Source organism: Armigeres subalbatus, chromosome 3 (assembly GCF_024139115.2).
Source record: "Armigeres subalbatus isolate Guangzhou_Male chromosome 3, GZ_Asu_2, whole genome shotgun sequence".
Taxonomy (NCBI): Eukaryota; Metazoa; Arthropoda; class Insecta; order Diptera; family Culicidae; genus Armigeres; species Armigeres subalbatus.
This window is the reverse complement of record NC_085141.1, coordinates 37,466,425-37,483,084: the sequence shown is the minus strand read 5'-3', so window position 1 is coordinate 37,483,084 and position 16,660 is coordinate 37,466,425. Positions and strand designations below refer to the sequence as shown.

Below are 16,660 nucleotides of genomic sequence, written 5' to 3'. Positions count from 1 at the left end.
CCTTTCGCAGATGCATCCATTTAAAGAAGGCGTTACCCTTCCCTTCGCCTTATACCGGGAAGACGTGTTCTTTGAAAGAAAACATTAGCAGCTCCTTTCGCCTTATAACGAGCGGTAGATACGGTAGAGTCGAACCCGTACCCGATGGGTTCGGGTTTGAAAAATTACTACAATACTACAATACTACAATACACGGCCGTGTAAAAAAAATCCCATACAAAATTTTTGCAAAGTTGCTCCATTTTGCATGATTCGTCGAGAAATCATAAAACTTTTTTTACACGGATTTTCAAATTTTGAACTAAAACGCATCCCCCGTGTAAAAAAAGAATCGGGTGTAAATCCAAAATAAAAAATTGCCCGGATTTCATGTAATTAAGCAGAAATCGGTAATTATTCTAGCTGAATTCCGCCAAATGGCATTCCGCGGAATGACTTTCGGTGAAAAAGTACATTCCGCGAAATGTCTTTCGGAAAAAAGGTGCATTCCGCGAAATGTCTTTCGGTGAGTTGATACATTCCGCGAAATGTCGTACCGCGAAAAAAAAATGCCGCGAAATGGTTTTCGGCGAAATAGTATACAACCGCCCCAGGGGGTAAATCGGACAAGAATGCGTAATGGCGGATGTATTACAATTGCAATAAAAAACATATTGTTAAAGTTTTGATTATTATGTAATTTTTTTTTAACTTTGTCTTGTACGTAATATGCTTGGCGATTAGTAAATCAAAGCCTTTTGAATCCTGCCCTTCAAAACTAGCACAGTATAGCGACAAATGATCAAAAGGTCAAAACGTTGCATGAGCAAATTATAAAAATCTTCAATGCAATCTACCTATTCGAAACAAAATATTAAATAATATGATAACAACATGCTTCTGAACTAAAATCTAAAGTCTGAAGGCACGGAAGCCTAAATTTGAGAGCAGTGTTGGGAAATGTACATTAAAGCACTCTGATTATGCGAATATTTACATTTCATCCAGTCAAATTTCATACACCAAACAAGCCGAAACAGTTTGCCAAAAAAATGTACGCGACATCGTGACATTTTTTTTGCCGATGAAGCAAACTGTTTGTTTGCTGCTACGTTAGAGTCGTGCCGGCGTGCGGTCAGCATTCCCGGGCAGAAGCCATGAACAGAATAGCAAAACATGATATGGATTTGATTGATATAAGAGATAAAAGAACAAGAAACAATATCAAAAATTTGCACCGAAATATCATTTGAATATCAAGATATGCTATGGATAAGAACAAACTAATGGCACATGATATTGATCACTTCTTACAAATAGCAGAACTTGATTTCCTCATGATATTTTAGTGCAAAATATTGATATTGTCGTCTGATCTTTTATCTCTTATATCAATCAAGTCCATATCTCATTTTGCTATCTTATCAACATTTGCTATTATTCAGCTATTTTCGTCTACTCGGGTTTGCATGAGATTTTTTGTTTAATTACCTGTAGCGCAAAGCCTAGAAAGGAGTGCTATCCGTAGGTACTGATTTATTCATTCTTATCTCTAAAATAAAATGAGCAAGGAGTAATTAAATGAATATTTCCCACCAAAACGGTTATACGTACGAAAACATTAATTGTGGGAAGAGAAAATAGAAAAAACCATGAGCTGACTGTCGTCTGCTTGACGTGGCTGCTGATGCTGCTGCCGTGGTTTTGTTTTTATTTTTTGCATGGAAGAATGAATGATAAAAAGAAATGTCAACCATTCCTGTCCCTGTTTGAGAGGCATAAAGGTTTTTTCTTCGGAAAAGTTCAGTTGCTTCGTTGCAAGAGAATTAGAAGCATCCTTCTACGCTTCTCGGAAGCCACCATCCAAGCAGCTCGAAGCCTCCTTTAAAGACCATCGGAGGCCTCTTATCAAGAGGTTCGGAAGCCTCCTTTTAAGAGGTTCGTAAGCCTCCTTTCAAGAGGCTGAGAAGCCTCCTTGCAAGTGCCTCGGAAGCTTCCCTTCGAGTGGCGCGGAAGCCTACTATCAAGAGGCTCAGAAGCTTCCTCTTAAGAGGCTAAGAGTCGTCCCTTCTAGAGGATCAGAAGCCTCGTTTTAAGTGGCTCGAAAGCTGCCTTTCAAGAGGCTTGGAAGCCTCTCTTCAAGCGACTTGGAAGCCTCTTCAAAAAGCGTAGTAGCCTACTTTGAAAAGGCTTGGACATCTTCTTTCAAGAGACTTAGAAACATACTTGCAAGATGTTCAGGAGCCTCCTTTCAAGTGGCTCAAAATCTGCCTTTCAAGAGGCTCTGAAGCATCTTTACAAGATGCTTGGAAACCTTTTGGTTTGGAAACCTTTCTTCGAGAGACTCGGAATTCTTCTTTCAAGAGGCTTGAAAGCATACTTTGAGGATGCTCAGAAGCCTTCTTTAGAGTGGTCCGAAAGTCGCTTTGAAGCGGCTCTGAAGCCACCTTTCAAGATGCTCGGAAGCCTCGCTTCAATAGGATCAGATGCTTCCCTTGAAGAGGCTCGGAATTCTTCTCTCAAGGGGCTTTGAAGCATACTTTGGCTCGAAACCGCCTTTCAAAAGGCTCTGAAGCCTCCTTTCAAGATACTCGGAAACCTCCCTTCAAGCTGCTCGGAAGACCCCCTCAATGGCTTGAAAACCTCCCATCAAGAGGAACGGAAGTCTACTTTCAAGAGGCACGTAAGCTTCCTTTCAAAAGGGCTCGTAAGCTTCTCTTCAAGAGGCACGAAATTCTTCATCCAAGAGGCTTGGAAGCGTACTTTAAAGATGCTCATAAGCCTCATTTCAAGTGGCACGAAATCCGCTTTTAAGAGACTCTAAAAACTCTCTTCAAAATGCTCGGAAGCTTTCCTTCAAGAGGATAAAAGCCAAGGTGCTCAGAATCCACTAATAAAATTTCGTTGAATTGGAAATTTTCACGGAATAATGCAAATTTCAGCCAATTTAATGGAGAGCTGTATAATATATCCCGTTATTTGTTAGGTCCGTTTTTTATATATCTTATCCACGCTTATTTTTTTTTACAGAAGACATTTATTATTGCAAAAGTTCGAAGGGTACCTAGAGTTATTATTCGAACTTTAGAGTTATTCAAGATTGCTTTCATGTCATTGGACGCAACTTGCTGGACCTTATAAATGAATCGTTACAAACTGGGCACGTGCCGCATGTTTGGAAGGAATCACTAGTGATTCCAATACAAAAAGTTGCTGGAACGATTAAAGCCGAAGAGTTTCGTCCCATCAACATGTTGCACACATTAGAGAAAATTTTAGAACTTGTAGTTAAAGGCCAGCTAATTACATATTTAAATAGTAATAACTTGTTAATACCGGAACAATCAGGTTACAGGGAAGGTCATTCCTGTGAAACTGCATTGAACTTGGTATTATCTGAATGGAAGGAAAATATGGAGCGTAAAGATACTATTCTAGCTGTGTTTTTGGATCTGAAACGCGCTTTTGAGACAATTTCTTGGCCCTTATTGTTGAAAACTGTTAAGCGCTTTGGAATTTCGGGTTCTGCATACAAATGGTTTGAAAGCTATTCCCAACGGACTGCTTTCAATGATTATGTGTCGTGTCCCGTGGAGAATGACCTTGGTGTACCACAGGTAGAGGTGTGCGCCGGTCCAAAAATCATCGGCGGCGGCGTTTGTCATAATTTTGGTCGGCGGCGGCGGCGTTTTCGGCGTCACGCCGATAGCCATTTCAGCCGGCGGCGGCGGCGGCGTGAATCGGCGTGGCGTTTTTTATTGCGTTTGTTTCTTTAATATTTTGTTCTTTCACCTGTCATAAGACGAGTTTGAACAATCCCATTGAATTCCACCACTTAATTGTATCCTGACAGATACGTATTTCGACCTCAACAGTAAGGCCGTCTTCAGTGTCTTGTACTTGACTCGACTTGACAAGACACTGAAGACGGCCTTACTGTTGAGGTCGAAATACGTATCTGTCAGGATACAATTAAGTGGTGGAATTCAATGGGATTGTTCAAACTCGTCTTATGACAGGTGAAAACATTCCACTAAAAAGCTCAAAATAATTTTCTTATCATTTTGTTCTTTATTTTTTCGAACCATTTTCAAAACATTACCTTTTAAATTTCATCGATCTGATGAACTTCCTCAAAAAATTCTCTTAGTTTTTCCAAATTATTAATTTGGAAATTATTTTTAGATTTTCTACAGGAACTACATTTAAGTTATCGCGAAAAATTCTTTGGAAATTCCATGGATAGCATTTTGAAATTTCCAAGGAAAATTGCTCGGAATTTTCGTAGAAATTTCTGCGGAATTTACATAAGAGATTATTCTAACATGCACGAAATTCGGTTGAGAATTCTTCAAAATACCCACGGGAAACTTGAAAAAGTTTTTGCAGGAAACTCCCTGCAGACTACACGAGAAATTCTTTGGAGTTTCCACGGAAAACTCTTCGGAGTTCAAAATGTGGATATCAACGAAAAATTTTGGTAGACGGAAAATAGTTAGAAACATTCATAGGAAATTCTTTGAAACTTGCACGATTTTTTTTCTGAAATTTCTATGAAACATTCTTCGGAAATTCCACCGGAATTGCACTAACACTCTACAGAACTTCTGCGTGTTATTTGAATTTTTACGGAAACTTTGGTTAGGACGTTTTTTGAAATTTCGGAAAATTATTTATATTGTTGATAAGAATCTTTTTGGCAATCCCACAATCCAAAAATATTGAATAGGAGGAACGGTCGATTGAGTGAAAGTCTTCCGATGGAAATCCATTAAGCCAAACGTCATCTGGCCAAAATGAATGTTCCAGCGAAACGGTAATGAAATCAAACACGGTTTGGCTGAAAATTTCATCGCCAAGGCGTTTGCCCTAACAAGTTATTTGGCTGAAATGGTAGTTTGATCCATTCATTTGGCCGAGCAGGTCATAGGCCGGAAATGTCATTTGCTGAACTAGTAATATAGTCAAAAATGTCGACCCGTTTGGCAAAATGATTTTTTTGGTCAAATGGCTTTTCTTTTCTACCATTTGGCAAACGGTATTTTCAGTGCCAAAGGACCATTTTGGCATACGGTATTTTCGATCAAATGACCAGTTCGGTTGAACGATATTTCCGGCCGTATGCCCATTTCGGCCAAACGACGTTTTCAGCCAGATGGGTTTCGGCCAAACACCTTTCGGCCTTCTGGCCTCCGCTCATTTGTCCCTTCCCGTCGTTTGGCCGAAAGATATTCGGCAGAAAGCCATATGTGTGAATCGAACGTTTGTCCGAAGCGGTTATTACGTCGAAAATGATCTGTTCGTAAATTTCATTTGATCGAAAGCGAAGTACAGTCGAAAGGAACATTTGCTCAAAGTAGTTCTTTGGCTGAAAAAGTTATTTTCCCTTATAGTTCATTTAGCTGAAAATGTCGTTTGGTCTAAATGGTCGTTTGGTAGAAAGGGTATTTTGGCAGAAAGAGTGAATTGGCCCGAAAATGTCCTTTTTGCTAAACAATCTTTCGGTCAAACGGCATTTTCGTCCAAATAACCTATTCGGCTAAACAAGCGGTTTTCAACCTGGGGTACATGTACCCCTGGGGGTAACTTTACCGACCCTAGGGGTTACCTTACCTTGACACAAAATCCGTAATTACGGATGTATTAAAATTCCAATAAAAACTTATTGAAACAGTTTTGATAAACGTGTAATTTTAGATACCAAAACATTGTATTGTAAATAATATGCATAAAGATCAGTAAAACAAAACCTACTGAATCCGGCCCATTACAACCAGCATAGTATATGAAGGGCTGTGGAATTAAAGATCAAAAGGACAAAAAGTTGAATAACTAAAGTCCAGAATCTAAAGGTTTGGAAGGCTCGGCAGCCTCCTTTCAAGAAGTTCGGAAGCCTTCTTCTAAGAGGCTGGAGAAGCCTCATTTCAAGAGGCTGGGAAGCGTCCTTTCATAAGGCTGAAAAGCCTCCTTTCAAGATACTGGGAAGCCTCCTCTCAAGAATCTTGGAGGCCTCCTTTCAAGTGGCTCGGGCGCTCCCTTCCAAGAGGCTGGGAAGCTTCCTTTTAAAAGGCTCGGAAGCTTCTTTTCAAGGGGATCTGGGAATCCTCCTTCCAAGAGCTGGGAAGGCTCCTGAAGAGGCTGAGAAGCCTTCTTCCGAGAGGCTGGGAAGCTTTCATTCAAAGAGGCTGGAAACCACATTTCAAGAGGCTGAACATCCTCCTCTCCAGAGGCTCGCAAGCCTCCTTCCAAGAAGCTCGAAAGTTTTCTTCCAAGACGTTCGAAAATCTTGTTTTCAAGAGGCTCGAAAGCCTCATTTTAAGAAGCTGAGAAGCCTTCTTTCAGGCTCGGAAGCTTCTTTTAAGAGGTTGAGAAGCCTCCTTAAGAACCAAAGAGGCTCGGATGCCTCCTTTTAAGACGCTGGGAAGCCTCCTTTCAAGAGGCTAGGAAGCCTGATTCAGGGCCAGAGAAGTCTTCTTCAAAGAGGCTGGGAAGCCTCCATTCAGAAGGCTCGGATGCCTCCTTTCGAAAGGCTGGGAGGCCTATTTTCAAAAGGCTGTGATGCCACCTTTCAGGAGACTGATAAGCCTCTTTTCAGGAGACTAGAAAGCCTATTTTACGAAGCGCGGAAGTCTATTTTCAAGAAGCTCCGGAGCCTTAAGAAGTCACCAAAGTCTTATAGGAAGCTTGATATATAAGCCTAATTAGAATTGCACAGATTACATGTTGGAGAGCCATATATTGCGTTAGTCTGTAGGTTCGTTTTCATATATCTTATGAGCTTATTTTCGTAACCAATGTGCTATTTGGCCAACCGACCTTTTCAGCCAAAGCAACTGTTTGACCGAACGTCATTTTCGGCTGTCTGTCCCTTTTGGTCATATAACATATTGAGCCAAACAACAAATCACTCTCTGTCAAACAATATATCTCCGTTCAAACCTTTTATTGTAATGAGAAATTCTATGGATTTCATCAGGAAATCCTTCGGAATTTTCATTGTAAGCTCGTCATAGTTTTTAGGTAGAGCTTTTCGAAAACGGAAACAGACAATTTTATACAATGTTCAAGGTGATTATATGGTATATTCACAAAAAATATCTGCAGTTACAACGTGATGTTGTGAGAATACCAATCGAGAAATTCTACGTCAGTGGAATTTCCACAAAAAATTCTGCGAGCTTCTGCAAATTTGAATCGGCGTAGAAAATTATGGATTAGCGGCGTGACAATTTTTAAACGGCGGCGCGCCGATGTAAAAATGTCGGCGGCGGCGGCGTGCCAAAAACTATCGGCGGCGGCGGCGTGGCGCGGCGGTGCACACCTCTAACCACAGGGAAGTGTATTAGGGCCCCTTTTGTTCATTATGTACATTAATGACATGCGACGGGTCTTACGTTATTGTGATATTAATTTGTTTGCTGATGATACTGTAATATTCATTGCAGCTCAAAATCTGGAGGAAGCGATTGAACACTTGAATGAAGATTTGCATTCTTTAAGTAGATGGTTGAAGTACAAACAGTTAAAATTGAATATTAGTAAAACAAAGTATATGGTTATTTCGCGAAATCGTTCAATTGATAATGTCTCTGTGAAAATTGATGACGAGACACTTGATCGCGTACGGGAAATTAAATATCTTGGCGTGATTATTGATGATAAATTGAAATTTGACCAACATATTGACAATGTCATCAAGAAAATAGCCAAGAAGTATGGAATCCTCTGTCGACTGAAAAACGAATTAAATACAGCTAGTAAAATACAGTTGTACAAATCAATCATCTCTCCTCACTTGGACTTTTGTCCTTCCATTTTGTTTTTAGCAAATCAGACACAAATATCGAGATTGCAGCGTTTGCAGAATAAGATTATGCGTTTGATTTTGAGATGTAACAGATTCACTTCCTCAACTTTTTTGTTGGATGCTTTGCAGTGGCTCTCGGTGAAGCAAAGAATTGTGTATTTAACAATGGTGTTCATTTTCAAAGTAGTAAATGGTTTGCTGCCTCGATATTTGTGTGATCGAATTGAAAGAGGAAGTGACATTCATAGATATAACACAAGAAACGCGGAAGATGTAAGAACACCAAACTTTTTGCACGGAGCTTCACAAAATTCTTTGTTTTTTAAAGGTATCAATGATTTCAATTCGATGCCTACACATATCAAACATGCAACGACATTATCACAATTCAAGAGACTTTGTGTTTCACACGTAAAAGCTGTATTTTAAGCAGCTACTTAGTTGACTTTTTAAAAATCATTAATTATTGTATCTTGACGAAGTTTGACCTACGGATATTTTGTTTGGACAATTGTGTTTTTCAATTATTGAGACACTAATAAACTATTTTGTTCGCCTCGATGATGATGATGGATTTTATATTTATTGACGTAATTGTAATTTGACCTTTTTCTTGTGTAGTCTACAAAAGTTTGAGTCTCGCGCGCGTAAAGCAGATATGAATGACTTTTAAATTTATGTACAGACTTGCGCTTTTTCAGCTGTTTCAATGATTCTGCGGATTAGTAATAGGCTATCTAGTAGAGTTTGGTTTCCGCGGTTGATACCGAAACTTTTGATATCGACGGAGCGGTAACACAAGTTTTGATTTTGTTGACAATGACATAGTTTATTAGATTATTATTGATGCTTTCGAGTGGCTAACGTTACTTGTAATAACATGAAACGCGATTCTTGGTGGAACTTTTGAAATCTGTGCGAGAGGTATCACAAGTTTTGCATTTTTATGAACTCGAAGCATCACTACTGATACTTATGAGAATCTGAAGATGAAATAAACAGTTTTTTACATTTATTATTTTTGCTGGATAGTAATGGAAAGCTACGAAATTTATATCTGTGATGGTAATCAGATCGTTTTTGTTTTGTTTTGCAAATCTGATTAAATTGTTGAAAAATTAAATTCAATTAATTATCTTAAAGATAAATCGTCTAGCTCACACCTTTGTAGGGGTATGTGGCGGGACCATCATCATCATCATCACCTCTCAATAAAAGGTTGAAAACCGCTGTTATAATTAAATAATTCGATGAAAATGTGTTTTCGGCCAGTTTTATTTCATATCAAAATTAAAACAAAATTAGTTATGTATATTTTTACAAAATAATTGCCTACATTTTTTTAAAGATAATTTCCTACATTTTTTAGATCGAATAATCATCATCAACATTTGTTATAATGTTGATATGGAGGTATCAACCTCTGATTTAATTGTGTTACGACTAAAGGGATTTTTAATATTATTTGTGTTATTTTAATAACTAGTTAGTCAAATTTATAACACATTTTGTTACAATACTTTTCTGAAATAAATAACGCTGCTTTGAAATCAATGAACAGATGGTGAGTCTGCAAGTTGTACTACCGGAATTTATCAAAGATCACCCGCTAAACATCTGATCTGTCGTTGATCGACCTTCACGAAAACCAGCTGGGTATTCGCCAATGAAGGACTCCCCAAATGATCTCAGTCTGTTGAACAGAACACGTGACCGAATTTAGTTCTTCGGAGATCCCTCTGTAAGAAACACTTCAGTCTTAGCTTTTTTTAAATATTGGACATTTGAGGCTATGAAATCAATCGGTAGGCAATTTTTCATCCTCCCATATGTTCTGCAGAATGTGGTGGATAGGTTGATGCAACTACTCACTGCGAAGTTTGAGAGCCTTCTTAACCTCATCCAGCGTTGGTAGTTCCACAGCTTCAAGCGATTCGTCGTCACTGTTCAACAAATTCTTGTAATGTTCCTTCCACCTCTCGATCGTTGTACTTGGCGGGCACTGGCGCACTCCTATGTCGCGCACCATTGACAGTAGCGTAAAAACTCCGCAGATCGTTTCTACTCATGTTCCTCTTCACTTCAGCTATTACATTCTCTTGGTGTTGTCTTATCTTTCGGCGGTGGGTTCTGCTCCACTACGTTCTCTCCCTAGCAACATAATGCAGACCGATTTGGTTGCAGCAACTCAAATGTGACTGAATTTTGTTTCATATAGGTCGCAGAAACCTTTGGGTAACATGTGTGCTGCTCGGGCTATTGGATCGAGTACCAGTCACTAGCATCTGATTTCTTGCAATTTTTTTCTTAGCCGTGGCACTCCTCATCAAACCAACCATGTCAGTTGCGTCGCTGTGCAATGCTCAACACTGTTCTAGTCACAGTTTCATGGATATTCTCCCGCAATCTGTTCACGCAATCATTTTCAGAGAGTTCCTTTGTTAGTATTTTGTTCAAACTGCAAAACACAAACACACAATTCAATCGAGTATTTGCCCATTGGCTGAAGAAAATCAGAAAACCTAATGGCAACTAGTAAATTTGGTCTGCCTTAAAGAGGATTAAAGCCAGACTACATCAAACACCCAAAAGGAGTGTTTAGGGAGAGACCGACCTTTATTTGATAGGGCTCCGATTGAGAAACTCTGGGTAAAATAATCAAAACAAAACTACCCAAAACCATATGAGCTGAAAACCTAACCACATTGTTTTAGATTTCCCCCGAAATTTTAAAGGAATTTCGACGTAAATTAAATTTTGGCGACTATTTCATTGTGTCTCAATTTTACCAAGAAATGGTGGGCACCATCACACGTTAAGAAGACGGTTCTGACTTTTCATTTAATTTTGTAATTGACCAACCAGCTCAACCAGGTTGGTACGGGGTAGCTTATGCTTCTGACTTGTTTGCTGATAAGTTTTGTTACCCTGACACAATCCCAGGGCAGATTGCCCAGTTCAAGTGCCACCACAACGTCTGCTACCATGATTAGTTGGTAGAAGTTTCATCTCACTCCTGACGTCGACTAGGTTGATCTCGAATCACAACGATTGGCACAAACTCTAAACCCAACTAATGGGTCCGAACATCCCGTAACGCAATTTAGGGGAAGATGATCTAATATGACTTATATCCTTTAAAAAATGTTCAAACAAATACAGCAACACGGGAGGATGGTTAAGAAACATTAAAAATATTACCACGTGGTTTCGAGAGGGCCCAGTCGGAGTTTCAAGTTGATTCAAAACAGCAATGTTTATTAAAACTGTGAAAATAACTATTTAGGTGGTCTATAAATACCAATTGTGAACAGTTGATTGCTAGATGCTTCTAAAAATCATGATTTACGGAGCATATTGCCCAATTCACTCGAACTGCAACTATGTTGAAAAAAATCCTGCAAATCTGGTTGACGATGGAATTTTTCTGTTCGAGTATGACAAGCGGTCGTCGGTCGTTCATTGAGAGAACTTTCAGTTTCAAATACCCAGATTGGACGAATGTTGTAGAAAGTAAACGAACCTATCTTGTGACAGGTACAATGCTGGTATGCTGGCTGTTCTAAACTGTGACAAAGGAAAAGTTTTCCGCTATCGATTGCAGCATTGTTCCAACCGAAGTCGGTTGCCGGTGGCATTCAGCAAACAGTCGAGTTTCCTTTGTGGTTAACTGGCACTTTCATTATCTGATAACTGTGATTTGCAAATTTACTTTTCTGTTGTTTGGTATACTTTTGGTATATTGGTTTAAAGAGCGTGTGCCACAAGTATTACCTATGGTAATTTTTATATCCACAATGCATAAACCCAGTTTCATATGAGTCCACTACTGGATATGATAGAGCTGTCTTCAGTGTCACATGTTTTTTTAATGTAATATTTTTCTATATTTTTTTACATTTCATTAAATGTTTAGTTTTGTTTTGAGTTTGTATTAAATAACAATGACATGTTACCTGTCCGTTAACTGAGTCTACTATCCATTTTTTGGTCGGTACATTTAGTTCAGTACCTGTTTTAAATACATATCCCTCAATGTAGAAAATATTGCGTGTTTGTGCTAACGTCGGGTGAATGTTTGCAACCTTGTAACCGTAAAAAATCTCCAGTGTCAACTTGAATGAGCGCCGTCGTAGGACGATCGCCCAGCGTTTTAAACCCGCAGATTTAATCAAGAATAATAACCTCAGCAGGTGGCACGACCCCATCCAGCCAGGGATGGTTATGGTGTTGTTTGTTTGTTTTCCAGTAAGCGACCCTGGGAATAAACCGCTACACAAACCACCACTGCTGGTGCCAGTGGCCAAACCTTATGTATAAATATGCAGCAGTATTGTACAAGCAACAGCATCATCGTGCAATTTAATCAACATTAATCTAACTTTTTTCCTCACTTTGTGTTTCTCTTCCAATTTTCTAAAAAAAACAACAACACAGCCACGATGCGAAATGGCACCGATGGAACCATCATCAAGCCAGACGTGATGGAGGACGACACCGGCGTGGTGGCCGTAATTACGATCGCGATCACCTCGGTCGTAGTCATCTTGTTCTTTGCGGTGAGTATTGTGATTAATGGCATATTTACTGCTTTTGAGTGTAGCGTATGTTTTCGAGTATATAAATTCGAAAATACTTGTTTGCATATGATAATATGTTATGGCTCCTTATACACGATTAGATGTTATCAACAATATGGAGAAATATTTCCAATATGCACGATAACTTTCATCAATTTTATAGTAGTAGATGAAATCCAGAATATGAGTCTTTTTAAATTTTCCCTTCCTGCCCATTTCTCGCATATTTGTAACACTCGCATTTTTGTGCATTTTGTAGAAAGCCTGTGAATCGATCAGAAAGCTCAATTTACTGCATCTAATCCCACAACAGTAAAACAGCCTTTACTATCTTGCTTATCTGTGGTAAGCTGAAAATGATTGAATTTGTGGAGAGGATTGAAAAACGATGTACAAAATCAACCAAAATGCAAAAGTTACAAATATGCGATCATGGGAAGTTCCTAGGGAATATTCAAATATGACGTCCACTACTTTTTGAGATTTCCAGACCCCCACCTTTCCCGATCTGTCACGCTTTTTTGTATACCTAGTATATGCAGTGTCACAAAATCTTAGACCCCCTTCCCCCCTAAAACATGTGACATCATTGTTGAACGACTCCCTACAGTGTTGACAAAAACTCAAAAACTGATCGGTAACACTAACTTTTTATAATCGTTAGTGGAATGACCGACTGAGGACCCTTCATATGGAAAAAAAAATTACCAATAACATTGTCAACAACGATTCTATTTCCGTTGTTTCTTCTAAAAAAAAAATTAACATTTCAATCGAAATCCAGTTCAAATCCAACCCAAATCCAATCCAAATTGAAATCTCATCTGGATCCAATCCAAATTTAATCCAAATCCAATCAAAATCCAATCCAAATCCAATTAATATCCAATCCAAATTCAACCCAAATCCAATCCAAATCCAATCCAAATCCAATCCAAATCCAATCCAAATCCAATCCAAATCCAATCCAAATCCAATCCAAATCCAATCCACATCCAATCCAATCCAATCCAAATCCAATCCAAATTCAATCCAAATCCAATCCAAATCCAATCCAAATCCAATCCAAATCCAATCCAAACCAATCCAAACCAATCCAAATCCTATCCAAATGCAATCCAAACCTAATCCAAATCTAATCCAAACCAATCCAAACCAATCCAAATGCAATCCAAACCAATCCAAACCAATCCAAACCAATCCACATCCAATCCAAACCAATCCAACCAATCCAAACCAATCCAAACCAATCCAAACCAATCCAAACCAATCCAAACCAATCCAAACCAATCCAAACCAATCCAAACCAATCCAAACCAATCCAAACCAATCCAAACCAATCCAAACCAATCCAAACCAATCCAAACCAATCCAAACCAACCAATCCAATCCAAATCCAATCCAAATCCAATCCAAATCCAATCCAAATCCAATCCAAATCCAATCCAAATCCAATCCACATCCAATCCAATCCAAATCCAATCCAAATTCAATCCAAATCCAATTTAAATCCAATCCAAATCCAATCCAAATCCAAATCCAATCCAAATCCAATCAAAATCCAATCCAAATCCAACCCAAATCCAATCCAAATCCCATCTGGATCCAATTCATATCCAATCCAAATCCAATCCAAATACAATTCAAATCCAATCCAAATCCAATCCGAATCCAGTTCACATCCAATCCAAATCCAATCGAATCCAACCCAAATCCAATCCAAATCCAAATCCAATCCAAATTCAATCCAAATCCAACCCAAATCCAATCCAAATCCATTCCAAATCTAATCCAAACCCAATCATAATCCAATCCAAATCCAATCCAAATCCAATCCAAATCCAATCCAAATCCAATCCAAATCCAATCCAAATCCAATCCAAATCCAATTCAAATCCAATCCAAATCCAATCCAAATCCAGCCCAAATCCGATCCAAATCCAATCCAAATCCAATCCAATTCCAATCCAAACCAATCCAACCAATCCAAACCAATCCAAACCAATCCACATCCAATCCAAACCAATCCAAACCAATTCGAATCAAATCCAAATCAAATCCAAATCCAATCCAAATCCAATCCAAATCCAATCCAAATCCAATCCAAATCCAATCCAAATTCAATCCAAATCCGATCCAAATCCAATCCGAATCCAATCCAAATCCGATCCAAATCCAATCCAAATCCAATCCAAATCCAATCCAAATTCAATCCAAATCCAATCCAAATCCAATCCGAATCAAATCCAAATCAAATCCAAATCCAATCCAAATCCAATCCAAATCCAATCCAAATCCAATCCAAATCTAATCCAAATCCTATTCTAATCCAATCCAAATCCAATCAAAACCCAATCCTAATTCAATCCAAATCCAATTCAAATACAACCCAATTCCAATCCAAATCCAATCCAAACACAATCCAAACTCAATCCAAATCCAATCCAAATCTAATCCAAATCTAATCCAAATCCAATCCAAATCCAATCCAAATTCAACCCAAATCCAATCCAAATCCAATCTCACCCAAATTCAACCCTTATTCAATCCAAAATACAAATCCAATCCCATTCCAATCCAAATCTAAATACAAATCCAAACACAAATAAAAATCCAAATCCAATCCCACCCAAATTCAATAAAAATCCAAATCCAATCCCACCCAAATTCAATACAAATCCAAATCCAATCCCACCCAAATTCAATACAAATCCAAATCCAAGCCCAATCCAAATCCAATCCAATTCCAATCCAAATCCAATTCAAATACAACCCAATTCCAATCCAAATCCAATCCAAATCCAATCCAAATCCAATCCAAATCCAATCCAAATCCAATCCAAATCCAAATCCAATCCAAATCCAATCCAAATCCAATCCAAATCCAATTCAAATCCAATCCAAATCCAATCCAAACCAACCAAACTGAATCCAAACCAATCCAAACCAATCCAAACCAATCCGAATCATATCCAACCCAATCCAATCCAAACCAATCCAAACCAATCCAAACCAATCCAAACCAATCCAAACCAATCCAAACCAATCCAAACCAATCCAATCCAATCCAAATCCAATCCAAATCCAATCCAAATCCAATCCAAATCCAATCCAAATCCAATCCAAATCCAATCCAAATTCAATCCAAATCCAATCCAAATCCAATCCAAATCAAATCCAAATCCAATCCAAATCCAATCCAAATCCAATCCAAATTCAATCCAAATCCGATCCAAATCCAATCCGAATCCAATTCAAATCCAATCCACATCCAATCCAAGTCCAATCCAAATCCAATTCGAATCAAATCCAAATCAAATCCAAATCCAATCCAAATCCAATCCAAATCCAATCCAAATCCAATCCAAATCTAATCCAAATCCTATTCTAATCCAATCCAAATCCAATCAAAACCCAATCCTAATTCAATCCAAATCCAATTCAAATACAACCCAATTCCAATCCAAATCCAATCCAAACACAATCCAAACTCAATCCAAATGAAATCCAATTCTAATTCAAATCAATCCAAATCCAATCCAAATCCAATCCAAATTCAACCCAAGTCCAATCCAAATCCAATCTCACCCAAATTCAACCCTTATTAAATCCAAAATACAAATCCAATCCCATTCCAATCCAAATCTAAATACAAATCCAAACACAAATAAAAATCCAAATCCAATCCCACCCAAATTCAATACAAATCCAAATCCAATCCCACCCAAATTCAATACATTTCCAAATCCAAGCCCAATCCAAATCCAATCCAATTCCAATCCAAATCCAATCCAAATCCAATCCAAATCCAATCCAAATCCAATCCAAATACAATCCAAATCCAAACCAAATCCAATTCAAATCCAATCCAAATCCAATCCAAATCCAATCCAAATCCAATCCAAATCCAACCCAAATCCAATCCAAATCCAATCCAAACCGGTCCAAACCAATCCAAACCAATCCAAACCAATCCAAACCAATCCAAACCAATCCAAACCAATCCAAACCAATCCAAGTCCAATCCAAACCAATCAAAACCAATCCAAACCAATCCAAACCAATCAAACCAATCCAAACCAATCCAAACCAATCCAAACCAATCCAAACCAATCCAAACCAATCCAAACCAATCCAAACCAATCCAAACCAATCCAAACCACCAAACCAATCCAAACCAATCCAAACCAATCCAAACTGAAACCAAACCAATCCAAACCAATCCAAAGCCAATCCAAACCAATCCAAACCAATCCAAATTGAAACCAAACCAATCCAAACCAATCCAAACCAA

At 38.4% G+C, this 16,660-nt stretch overlaps 1 protein-coding gene across 8 annotated transcripts in view; it reads left to right on the top strand.

Annotated features, from left to right (window-relative positions):
* The window catches only part of LOC134227195 (low-density lipoprotein receptor-like), a 1,220,229-nt gene that overhangs the window by 1,199,909 nt on the left and 3,660 nt on the right, over nt 1–16,660 (top strand). For all 8 annotated transcript variants that reach the window (XM_062708524.1, XM_062708522.1, XM_062708523.1 and 5 more), the window contains one exon: nt 12,224–12,345. In XM_062708524.1, the coding sequence (XP_062564508.1) occupies nt 12,224–12,345 (122 nt within the window). The remainder of the gene's footprint in view (nt 1–12,223; nt 12,346–16,660) is intronic.